Raw genomic sequence first — 13,356 nt, forward strand, 5'->3', positions numbered from 1 at the left:
CATTTTGCAACATCATTCTTTCCTCATTCGCCAGACACGCAACAGCTTGGGAAGTATGTGCCATCCTGATGGGCCTTGTCAGGAATACTACTAGCAATTTATCATGCAATTATAACTTAAGCACAGTACAAGCTTAGGATAAAACAACAATTAAGAATTTAACATAAGCAGTCATGACCTCATAATACAAAATAAGGAATCGCTAAAACAAAAGGCCTGTAGCACATAATATTGTCAACAATTATGAATTCAGATTAATATGTAAGGTTTTTAAAAAAAAAACACATAAATTCATGGGGACCTGGGGGAGGGGGAAGAATTTTTAGTGCTTTTTAAAGAGATCTGATTCCAAGTGTAACCGTGGTAGAAGCTGATTTCAAAGAAACAGAGCTACTGTAGGTGAAAAGGCTCACAAACGTCATGGCTATTCTAGCAGGCTGAGAAACCAGTTATGCCTGACCTGATAACAAGATCATGCACATTAGCCACCCACAGGTCTTCGAAATGATTGAGTCCATGTACAGGGCATGATGTGTTAGCACCAGCAATATACTGGTGACCTTCGTGAATACCAGGCCACTGTAATGATTGGCAAAAAAAATAGGGGAAAAATAAGACTCAGAAAAATATAAACAGTAGAATTTGAATTAAAACAAAGGGAAGAAGGTAGCCCAGCCAACAGGCTGCTACAATAATTCAAGATAATAGAATAACAGAGTTGGAAAGGGCCTTGGAGGTCTTCTAGTCCAGCCCCTGCTCAACCAGGAAACCCTATATAAATGGTTGTCCAATCTCAATATAGAGATCAGACCAAATTTCAGTGAAAATATAATAAAAAAAACGTGACCACATCCTTAACCCAAGCAAAGTTCTGGACATCACTTTGACAATAAGCAGATGATGTCTCATAATGTTAAATCATGAGAAAACAACAAAGAATATCCTTCAGCAAAAGGAAATATTTGTCAAACATTAAAAGGTCCTCAAATCACTGTGTTCTATAATTGAACACTTGTTTGTTCTTTTATTAATTGCTCTTTCTATTTAGCATTTTGAAGGGGGCAGAGGAAGAATACTAGCTGCAGAGGCATTTAGGGGGAGGGCAGTAAATAATTTCAGATAATTGTTCTGGATTAAATGTAACCTTCAGAGGGTTAATCACGTATATCAGTTAAACTGCTTTTGGTATTGCTATACACTTCCCCCTTACCCAATTAAGTACATTGGAAAAGCACTGCTGGGAATAAAAAGCAAGGAACTAGTTCTAATGATTTGTTTCATACTGAGGAAACCAGTGATACTTCATTTTACAGTGACAAATAAATGAGACCCTAAATTGGTTTCCAAGTTTGACTGTTGTTTATGGCAGGGCTTTTCAACCAGTGGTACGGGTACCACCTGTGGTACATTGGCACCTGGCAGGTGGTATGCGACCATCCTAGAAAAGTGGTAGCGGGGGAGGGGCTGAACCGGTGGCAGCACCGCACAAGCCTGAGCGAGAGACGGCTGGAGCTGCAGGGATGTCAGGGCTCAGCAGAAGCACCAGGATCAGCACTTTTTCGGGGCTGTCAGGGCTCAGCGGAAGCACCAGGATCAGTGCCAGACTCCAGCTGGAGCTCGGCGCTGATCCTGGTGCTTCTGAGCCCAGAAGAAGCGCCGATCAGCTGGAATGTTGCAGCATCTCCAGGGTCTTGTGATTTACATTCAGATGCTTGGCAACTGATTCATATTTATGATGGCCACAGTATCCTGGGGTCATGTGAAGTGACCAAAACCTGCTGCAACCACCCAGCAGATGTGGGGAAATAAAAACCAAACACCCACCCCACCCCACCCCCGCTGCCAATCCTCAACAGAAATGCTCACAACAATGAAAACCTCGGACAGGAGGAAGAGCACCGCCGGGCGGTCAGGCAGGTGTCTTGCTCGGCTGTGGCTTGGGTACTTTTTCCAGTGCCATTGTAACTTTGAACAGTCACTAAGTGAACTGTTGTAAGTTGAGGACTACCTGTACGTCATCACTTTTTTCCTTTTTTTTTTTTTTTTTGGTCATCAAGTTTTTGACACCTTGACATCCAACTGGTGGTACTCAGATGTTGACATATCCTGAAAGTGGTACAATGGGTGAAAAGGTTGAAAAGCCCTGGTTTATGGTAATAAAGAGTAGGTAAGTTAAGAAATATAAACAAGGCTGCTAAAGATTGTTCTATTCTATTCTATTCCATTCCATTCTATTCCATTCCATTAGCAAAACTACTTCATGGAATATTTGACATGGGGACCTCCTTTGTAACTCAAAAAATTAAAATTTATTTTAGCTGTCAAAATCTTTTCTCTAATAATGTTTTCACACAGCTATGTCCTGATCAGCAAACTTTCTACACTAATATTAAATAATGAATATTACTTACCAATACTGGTTTTTAAAAGAAAAAAAATCCTTTCTATCTGTGAGGGATTACTAGAGTGTAGTTTTTAATTAGTCATTTTGTTCTAAGGGTTGTAGTTCATTTTAGCTACTTATTTCCCATTAGTTTTTTTTTATTTTGAAAAAGCAATGATAATAATAATATAATAATAATAATAATAATTAATAATAATAATAATAATAATAATAATAATAATAATAATAATAATAATAATAGAAAGGTTCTAATAACTGTAGCACCTGACCCAAGAGGACCACAGATGATTAATTAAAGGCTTATCTATTACTAATCTCCAGTCATGCTGAACAGAACGAAATAAAAATAGGCAGAATCTTGCAAGTATGTATCCGAATTATCAGCCTAAATGTTGGAGGTGCGGTGATGAAGACGCAACATATTTTCATATATGGTGGACATGTAAAAAGGTTAAGGCTTTTTGGATAAAAGTCTGGTGGAACATGCAGAAGATTTTTAAACAGAGGTTAAAGTTTTGTCCGCAATTTTTTTTGTTGGGAATAATTACAGATGTCACAGTTGTGGACACTAAGTTGATGTTGAATTTAATTACGGCGGCAAGACTCTTGATAGGCCAATACTGGAAGAAAGAGGAATTGCCAACCATAGAGGAGTGGACCTTAAAGGTTTCCGACCTGGCAGAGATGGCGAAGATCTCGGCATATTTGAAAGATCATTCGCAAGAACGCTATATTATGGAATGGAGTAAATGGATTGATTTTATCCAGAACAAGTATAGGGTTAAGAAGTTTTATGTAGCATTTGAATAAGTCTTCTTTCGTTTTTCTTTCTTTTTTTTTCTTTTTTTTTTATCTTAGTTTCTTTTTATATATATTTAATATTATTAGTATTTGTTTTATTCTATACAAGCTAGAGAGTGATGGATTTTAGAGTTTATAATTGTTAGTATATGATTGTTTATGATTGTTTTTTATACATATACCTTGTATTTAGCTCTGGGAAGTCGGGGGGGAGGGGGGGAAGGGGTTAGGGGGGAGGGGGGAGGTAGGGAGGGGGGAGGAGGGAGGGGGAAGGGGGGATTCTTAAAGGAAAATTGTATTTTTAAAACTTTTCAATAAAAAAAAAAAATAGGCAGAATCTCTGCATAGGAGATTTTCATTTGAAGGTATAAAACTTCAAAAAATTTCTGATGCAACAATGCTGCATGATGATGATGATACATACATACATACATACATACATACATACATACATACATATATACATAAAGGTAAAGGTTCCCCCGCACATGCATGCTAGTCGTTTCCGACTCTAGGGGCCGGTGCTCATCTCCGTTTCAAAGCCGAAGAGCCAACACTAGTCCGAGGATGCCTCCGTGGTCATGTGGCCAGCATGACTAGATGGCAAAGGCACACGGAACGCTGTTACCTTCCCACCGTAGTGGTCCCTATTTTTCTACTTGCATTTTTACGTGCTTTCGAACTGCTAGGTTGGTAGAACATACATACATACATACATACATACATACATACATACATACCAATCTAATCTGGGAGGAAAATCAGTAAATACTACTTTATGCAACAATACAATGTGGATTCTTCCGGGTGGCCTAGTGAAGATGCTCGCTCCCACACAGAAGGTTGAGAGAGTTCAATCCCCGGAACTGATCAATGTTTCTCTCTCAGAGCGCAAAGAGAAAATATCTGCTGCAAACTGCATGTAGGCATCAAGAAGGACAGTAAACACTCAGTTACACTGACTTGATCCCTAGTTAAGGGATTACAGAGTCATGAAAAGAAAAATAATAATCTGGGTTCTCCATATAAACTGAGTGTAGAAAGAATGACAATTCCAGGGAAGGGACAGAAGCTGGAGTGTCTTACTACTAGCAGGTAAAATAAGCTTCAGCTCAGGTAATCTTGGTGATAGTAGCTTTGTTTCTTATGATGCCTTTTTTAAAAGTAATTAGTGGAACCCAAATAAATCTCTAACAGATAATTGTATTCCTGTGGGCCTCTGGTAATTAGGACAAATGTTTCATTGCTACATTTCTCCTCCTTCCAATTAGAACATGCCAATTAATACTGATTTGTAGCTAGCCCAGGAAAGAAAGGAAGCATTTAGAAGGCGGCTTAGAATTGGGAGTCTAATAAGGTCAAGAAAAAGATCCTTAAAAGAAGATGAAGTTAAATGTGTGAGTGTTTCACAGAGAAAGAGAGAAATCATCCACATTAATGAAATATCTAAATATGAATATTTAAACAATTATATTATTTATGGATGGTTTTATGTAACCTTCAGACATATCGTGTACAAAACTCAAGATGATCACTAAATGGCAGCGAAGAGAATGTTTCCTGTCTGTCTTTATTGTAATCTAGTGCTTATCTGGATTGTTGCATTATAGATAGGGCATTACTAAGAAATTTAACTTCCATGAGGTAGCAATAGCCATAGCTACTTATTTCCCATTAGTTTTTTTTTATTTTGAAAAAGCAATGATAATAATAATAATAATAATAATAATAATATAATAATAATAATAATAATAATAATAATAATAATAATAATAATAATAATAATAATAATAATAATAATAGAAAGGTTCTAATAACTGTAGCACCTGACCCAAGAGGACCACAGATGATTAATTAAAGGCTTATCTATTACTAATCTCCAGTCATGCTGAACAGAACGAAATAAAAATAGGCAGAATCTCTGCATAGGAGATTTTCATTTGAAGGTATAAAACTTCAAAAAATTTCTGATGCAACAATGCTGCATGATGATGATGATACATACATACATACATACATATATACATAAAGGTAAAGGTTCCCCCGCACATGCATGCTAGTCGTTTCCGACTCTAGGGGCCGGTGCTCATCTCCGTTTCAAAGCCGAAGAGCCAACATCGATAACTCCCAGCTCCAAAAGCCCTGAGGAATTCCCCAAGCTGTTCCATGTTAGATATTAAACTCACTGGGGGACAAAGCAGTGCCCTATGGCGTGCCACAGCATAGCTCCCAGGTATGGAGCCACAGCCCCAATATTATTCTTTAAGACCATTTCTGCAGATAGAAGCTGAACCAATATAAGAGTGCCACAACTCACATAATTGGCTTAAGTGAGTACCATGAACAACAGGGTCAAAAGCTGTGAGGATCAGAGATGAGCAACAGATTCCCTCTTTCCCCAAGGGATCACCTTCTAGAGCAATCGTTGGCATTTCTATCCCAAACCAGACCTGAACACAAATTGAAAGGGACTGAAATAATCGCTTGGCTACCTCAATATGATGAGATGGACAGAAGTCTAGAGAACATGTGGTGCCCTAGCAATCATCTTCATCTTTAAGACTCATAAACTGAAAGTGACCCCATATCATTGGACAGACCACGTAATAGACACTGCGATATATCTTTTGTCTAAAGCATGAATGCAGATGGTTTTAACCTCAAGTTTTCTTGCAAATCTACTTTAATGGGATTTATAGATCTTCCAATAGTGTGTTTTCTGGGGCAGATGACAATAAGCCAGGGGTCTTCAAACGTGGACCTTTTATGACTTGCTGGTTGAGGAATTCTGGGAGTTGGAAGTCCACAAGTCATAAAAGGGCCAAGTTTGAAGACCCCTGCAATAAGCCCTTCAACTCTCTGAAGAGCTTTGCTGGATAGCTGCTTGATGGCGAAATGGAAACCACAAAATAAGCCACCACGTAGTAGGCATAATCATAGCAAGGCCAGTTGACCTCTTAACAAAACTCACACGACTTCTACTCTTGTTATTTATGGCCTGTTTTATTCCACGGACTTCTCTAGAGAACCAGGGAGAAATGTGATTCCATAGCACCAGAGAGCACATTTAGGAAGCCTTGTGTTCGTGACTCGTCAGTTTCTCAATTCCAGGATCAACAAGACCCTCAACAGGATCATCAGCTCTGGCTCCTGGAAATTCTGTGAGAACGTACATTTCTGTTCTTTCATGTTCTTGTATAAGGGTACAAATTATGAACAAATTATATCATTAGAACAAATTGGAAGACATCAGGCATACTAAGCAGAAAGGAGATCATAGGGAGCTTTCAGCTCTGGGTCATGAGAGAATAGCTTGTTGCCTATTAGTATGATGAAGTGAAGCTTTAGAGGTTTATTCAAAGTAGTTAGTAAGAAAGCTCAGACATTCCATCGGTTCACACAGAGAGACACAAACTGCAATTTCCTAAGATCAGTGATTATAATTCTTTTTCCCTCTGATGCTGATCTTTATTTCCTCTATAGGTAAGCAAACCAGATGAAAAGTATATCTGTTTCTGGGCTCCTGTGTTTTTGCCCTTTCTAAAGCTATGCACCTTTTGGGGGGCGGTGTAGCCTTTTTAGATCAAATTGGCTTCAATATGGGACTTGCAGGGAAAGGGGAAGGAAAAGTTTCTCCAAAAGTTTCATATTTTTAAAAGACATGATCCTGGAGTGTGCCTTTGGCTGAAGACCTTGAGCATTAGTCAGCTCTGGCCATAAGAAGGCAAGGTTGCCATCACAGCCAAACATTTCTTCACCTCTGTAGATTAGAGAGATCACAGGACACCCTTTGACCCCCAGTTAAAGGAACCAAAGCATGTAGATGTTAATGTGATGAATTAGGTCCAAAGAAACCCAGGTTCAAATATGATGATAATGTTGTCCATTCAGTTGTCTCTGACTCTTGGTGATTCTATGATCCAGGTCTCTTCACATCTTCTGATCTTGTGCTACTTGAGTTTTTCCATGCTCTGGCTGATGTCAGCTTTGCTGGTGTCCAGCCATCGTGTTATTTGGCAGCCTGGTTTCGTTTTACCGCTAATTCTTCCCAACATAATTGCTTTCTCCAGTGAATTCCCCTGCATGACATGGCCAAATAAGTGAGGTGCAGTTTTGTGATTTTAGTTCAAGTCTACCCTCACCTAACCTATTCAATGGTTTGGGGCATATGGACTCTCAGCCCAGCATACTTCACAAAGATGGTTGTGATGGCAAAATAAGATGGGGGAATAACACACACAGTTCATGAAATTCCTGGCACAAATGCAAAATATGTCTCTAGCAAATGATTGTGTTCCCTATTGCATAATTCCCATCTGTGAGACCAACTGCAGGGCAAGATATACGTAATAAAAAATCCAGCCTAAGTAATAGAGACTGAAAATTAAAATCCAGAATCAATTTGTGTACCACACGTATCCTTCTCTGCGCTTGTTGTCTACAAACATTAAGGGAAGGTGTACACAGTTATTGCTTTTCTCTGACATAAAGCAATGGGAAGCTAGAATGTTATTCATGTTTTCAACAGAGGAGAATATTTGTAGCTCAGGGTTGGAATGAGGAGTCCTGTGATGACCCAGGGCACAGCACAGAGGCAATGCAGTCAGCTGGCAATTCAAACAGCCTTTTAATTGCTACAAATTTTCCCCAAATGCTCCCACGTTTCTGGCAAGCCTTCAACAAAAGAAGACACACACACCTTCAGCCGACTCTGGCTGCGAGTAGTTTCACATACAGTCTGTTTAGGAGAGGAATGTACTCAAGGCCACATAGATAACAAGGAATGAAACGTACATCATAAACCTAACGGGTCTGTGTGAATATAGGCTTGCCCGAGCAGTTTCAAAAGAGAAGCCAAAATACAGTCCAAGGTCTTTAAACATTCAAGCAATGTGGTCAGTCAGTCCAATAATCAGAGTTTCCAGGTTTCCTTTGGAGAAATATATTCTGATTTTTTTTAATATCCCCCAAATTATTTCCTTCTCTGGGGGGATGCTGTCTTCCTACACTTTTTTAAATTAAAGTTTGCTTTTGAACAGCAAAACATTTCAGTTACAATCACTAGCTAATTATTTTTCATTTTTCCATTCTGAATGCCAAATAATTGCCCAGGGGCTGAAAGCAAGTGGCTACTTTTAATACTGCACTTAGTATCCATTATGAAACTTTCTAGTCCTTTAGCATTTTATTAATTGGAGACTTGTCAGAAAACATTTTTATATATACTATCCTAATTGCAGAAATAGATTACGTGTCTGCAACCTAAAGAATATTTTATGTACCTTCTATTTAATTTGAAAGAGATTAATATCTTCCCTTTTTGAAATTATGAACTACATATTTCATGGTAGCAGATAGGCATTCTACTTTACATTAAAAACATACATGTTTTTAAAAATGCAACTAAAAGATTTTTTTCCTTGCAGTCCTAGCAAAGATTCTTGATAGTTGAATATGTATATACCAGTTTGAATTATATTTTGATTATAGGTTTTATATTATTTTTGTGTTTTGCTGCTTTTATTTTATTTTATTTTATTTTACTGTTATGCTTTTTATATTGTTTGGTTGAAAAGGGGATATTTGTTCAAGTAAAGACTGTATAGCCATCTATCTGGGATGGTTTAATTTGAATTCCTACTCTGAGCAGTAATTAGATTTGGTGGATCTTTCTAGTATTATAAATCCATGAATTTATGTTCTTAAAAACTATTTTTGAGAACAAAGGCAATTGCTGGTAGCAATTTGTGGCCTTTCCTGCCACTTGTCCATTGACTGCTTATGGTAATTCAGCAGGGAAGATCACAAATGACAATGGTCAGAGGATGCTACAACTGTCATAAGTCCAAGCCAGTTGCCAAGTGCCGAATTACAATCACGTGATCTTGGGGCTGCTGTGATAATTGCAACTTCAAGAAATAGTTGAAAGTATACTTGTTCAGTGCTTTGTAATTTTGAATAATCACTAATGAATGATCATTAATCAAGGACTATCTGTATTGATCACTAAGAAGAAATCCAGCCTAGGAGTAAAATGTTCCACAAAGACATTTAGCGTTGACAAGTATCAGTAAATATTATCCATATACAATGTTTCCAGCTATGCATGGGAACTGGGAAATAATTAAAGTTGCTAACATAGCAAAATATTCCTAGCACATTAAAGAGCAGTCATCATCAGACAGTAAAAAGTAAAACGAAGATGAAGAATTTATTTTAAGTTAATTGTAAAAAACTGAGATAATATTTAATACTTCACTAGGCACCTATTCTTTTTTTTCCCCCATAAGAACTTTGTCATAGGTGGAAGCATTTAAGTCATAGAAGGAAAAGCTGGTTTCCTGAGCCTATTCTAATCTGTATCTGAAGCAAATGAAAAAGAGAATATTAGAATGCATACTTTTTTCTCAGCATTTACCAATCATCCAAACAAATATTACCAACAGGCCCCAATATGTGCAAGCTGGAACAAATACCTCTAATACCATTTTCTTGAGCACAGGTTCTCCTCAGCGTCCTAAGTCTGCTGCTGTTCACCCTGTTGACCCATGACTGTTGTGCTAGGTTTGCCACCAACCATATTGTGAAGTTCGCAGATGATACAACAGTAGTGGGCCTTGTTCATGATGACAGGGTGGAAGCTTACCTCAAGGAGGTTGAGGTGTTAGTGAAGTGGTGTAAGAAAAACAGCCTAGTTTTAAATGCCAGAAAAACCAAAGAGATCATTGTCGATTTCAGAAAAGGCAGGCACAACCACACTTCTCTGTGCATTCATGACTTACCTGTGGAGATGGTTACCAGCATCAAATTCCTGGGTGTGCAGCTAACGAGTAGGCTGGCTTGGTCGTTAAACAGCGAGACATTGGTGAAGTGGGTACAGCAGTGCCTGCATTTTCTGCATCACATGAGAAAAGCACATCTTCCTTCCCCTGTCCTGACCACTTTTTACAGGGGAGCGATCGAGAGCATCCTGTCATACAGCATCACAGTCTGGTTTGGAAGCATCACTGCTTCAGACAGGAAGGCGGTGCAGAGAGTGGTGAGGATGGCCAAAAAGATGATTGGCAGTTCCCTCCCCTCCATCCAGGACATACTGTAGCACAGAAGCGTTGCTTGAGCAGGGTCCATAGGATTATCTGGGACACTATACATCCTCTTCACGACCTGTTTTCCTTGTTAGCTTCTGGGAGGAGGCTTCGTGGTATCCCTAATAGAACATCCAGATTCAGCCATAGTTTCATTCCATACAGCACTAACCTTGTGAACTCTCAAGCTTCCTCCTTCTGTTATATATTCAAGATGGACAGTATTTAATATTTATTTGTTATGTATATGTAGGTGTGTGGATGTATACATATGTGTATATAGTATGGTTAGGTGTGTGTCATGTATGTGTTCCACTTTGAGAGCGGGCAACTAGATTTCATTTTTGATGTGTGCCGTTGTGCCCACAGTAAAAAAAATGACAATAAAGGTTATCTTATCTTATCTTATCAAATTTCAAAATTCCCAGCTTGACTCAAGATCCTGATATTAAAGTAATAAAAAAAATTAAAAGTAGCATATTAATGGGAAAATAACAAATACAAGGGTTCTTTCTTATATCTGCAGTAATGCACTTACTTACTATCCTGGAGCAGGGAAAATGGAGAGCTGAGAATTGAGACAAGGCAAAAGTTCAGACCAGTAAAAATAGTTAATTAATGCTGCAAAACTATATTTGTGGCATTTCCTCCTGCACTTTAGCTGAGCCAGAAATTAATAGCTGCAGAAGAGCGATGACAGTATAGGGACAAGGACTGGCACAAAGGGATTGTATGAAAGAGTCCTAAAATCTGCATTCCTTTAAGCATAACATTTAGGAAGTGTATTAAGTGGCCTTAATTTAATAGAAGGGAAATATAAAGGGGGTATGCATAAGTCAAACTCAAATTCATGGTTGAAGTTAAAAAAAAAGACACACAGCCACCCTATTTTTTTGTATGCTAAAAGATGGGAATGTGGAATTTCCCCTTTTCAAATTCCCTCTTTTAAATTCCACCGGAATCATTTCTGGAACTCCAAATCTGATCTTAGCAAATCCATGGATAACAGATGAATTTTTCTAATTCAAATGCAAACTAGGCAATAGATTTACAAGTCACCTCAATAAAAACTTTTGGGCGCATCAATGTACAACACAACAACAACAACAACAACAAGAATAATACTGCCCATTATTCTGGAGTTGGTGGTACCGAGATAACAAATGCTACTTGCTTAGAACACAGGCAAAAGGGAACTATAATTTGTTATGTAAAACCTATAATTACTTTTCTGAAATAATGAAATAGCTGAAGAGTGCTTCTGTTCCCCCCCCCCCCCGTCTTGTAAGTGCATTGATGCATATCTCCCTGTTTTAAAGACTTGGGGGAAAAAATACCTTTGCTCATTTTTGAAGGTCATCAGCAGACAGTTTGAACAAACATGCAAGTCCCTGGAAGCTGTAAAACTGCAGTTGGCAACATCAGCTGCATAATAAATGCATTTATACTCCTTTCCAACCATACCTGATCTCCTTTTTAAATAATTTTGCTGGGAGGGGCTCTGAAGATTTCCATGGCATCTGGAAGTTCTATCACAGAAAGTTTAAGCTGATTTAATAATCATCCTCTCTTTCTGAAGACCCAAACTGAAACAAAGCTCTAATACTGCTTTCCTCAATTTGGGACCCTCCCCAAAGTTTTGGACTTCAATGTTCATCATCTACAACCATATGAAATGAAGTGATGGTAGTTGAAATCCAAGCCTTCTGCAAGCTGTGGAGTTGTAATATATCACTCCATCAAGAGTCTCCACAGAAAATCATAATTGCCCAAATTTTGGCATTGAAGGCCTGATAGAGCAGAACGTGAGGCTTTATCTTCCTCAGGACCTTTCCTATAATAGAGGTAGTCCTCAACTTACAATCAGAGCTGAGCCCAAAATTTCCATTGCTAAGCAAGACAGTTGTTAAGTGAGGTTTTGACCATTTTATGACCTTTCTTGCCATAGTCACCAAGCAAATCAGTGCAGTTGTTAAATTAGTCAATGGCTTCCCCTTTGACTTAGCTTCTCAGAAAGTCGCAAAAGGTGATCACATGACCCCGGGACACTGCAACCGTCATAAATATGAGTCGGTTGCCGAGGGTCTGAATTTTGATCCCATGACCCTGGGACACTGCAACTGTCATAAGTACAAACCAGTTGTGAAGCGTCCAAATTTTGACCCCATGACAATGCTGCAAAGGTGGTAAGTGTGGAAAAACAGTCATAAATCACTTTTTTTCAGTGCCGTGGTAGCTTCAAACGGTTACTAAAAAATTGGCTGTAAGCCGAGGACTGTCTGTATATCAGGGGTCCTTGGCGCTCTGTTTTCTTGCAGACATTTGATTACCCCAACTAGGTAAATTCATCAGTACTACTGTCTCTATATCCCAGAACATACTACAAAATTCTAACAGCATATTTTCCTTCAGAATAGCTCATTTCATGGTTTTCTTTTTGAGTCAATGTAGCCTACCCCCAAATGAAATAGCATAATGTTCCTTTTAGTGTCTAACATCCCCAGTGCTGTGGACAAGTTCTAGTCCCTTCTGTTGTTCATTAAGATCTGGAATGAAATATTAAGTACCAAGGACAGACACTGTGTTAGGTATATCTTTGTAGTGATTTACCAGCGTCTTGATGCTAAAAAAGAAAAAAAACCTTTTCTCGGTTTGCTTCATAGATTGATGCTCCCCTGTGGTCTAAGGAGTAAATGCTTTTAGCTTCAGCTTCCCTCTTGAAATGCCAGAGATGATTCAACATACCTCATGCATGCAACTGGTCCTCTTTCTCAACACAGCTGACAGCTGAAGTTACAGATGTATCTGTTGACTCATTCACCTCCAAAGGGCATATCCAGAATTTGATAAACGCATCTGCCACTTTCTTCTTGCCAAAAACATGTGTGCTTCAAAGACAGGTAAGCCAGAACTTCAAATTGTAAATACCTAATGCAAGCACCCACACGGGTCCTGCCATATACTAAGTCCAGGTTATGGTTAACTCTATTTAAAATGATGCAAAGGGATCTTAATTTCCAAAGGCTCTTAACCATAAAACCAAGACTGCATTAATCTGGGACCTAA

General features: G+C 38.6%; 1 protein-coding gene across 1 annotated transcript in view; it reads right to left on the reverse strand.

Annotated features, from left to right (window-relative positions):
• LOC308669789 (1-phosphatidylinositol 4,5-bisphosphate phosphodiesterase zeta-1-like) overlaps positions 1–13,040 on the reverse strand; it is a gene marked incomplete at both ends in the record, with an annotated part of 65,462 nt that extends 52,422 nt beyond the window's left edge. The window contains one exon of the mRNA XM_081330666.1: positions 13,036–13,040. Within this exon, the coding sequence (XP_081186792.1) occupies positions 13,036–13,040 (5 nt within the window). The remainder of the gene's footprint in view (positions 1–13,035) is intronic.
• Between the last annotated feature and the right edge of the window lie 316 nt (positions 13,041–13,356).

The sequence above is a fragment of the Vipera berus genome (assembly GCF_964194415.1).
Source record: "Vipera berus genome assembly, chromosome: 6".
Lineage (NCBI taxonomy): Eukaryota > Metazoa > Chordata > Lepidosauria > Squamata > Viperidae > Vipera > Vipera berus.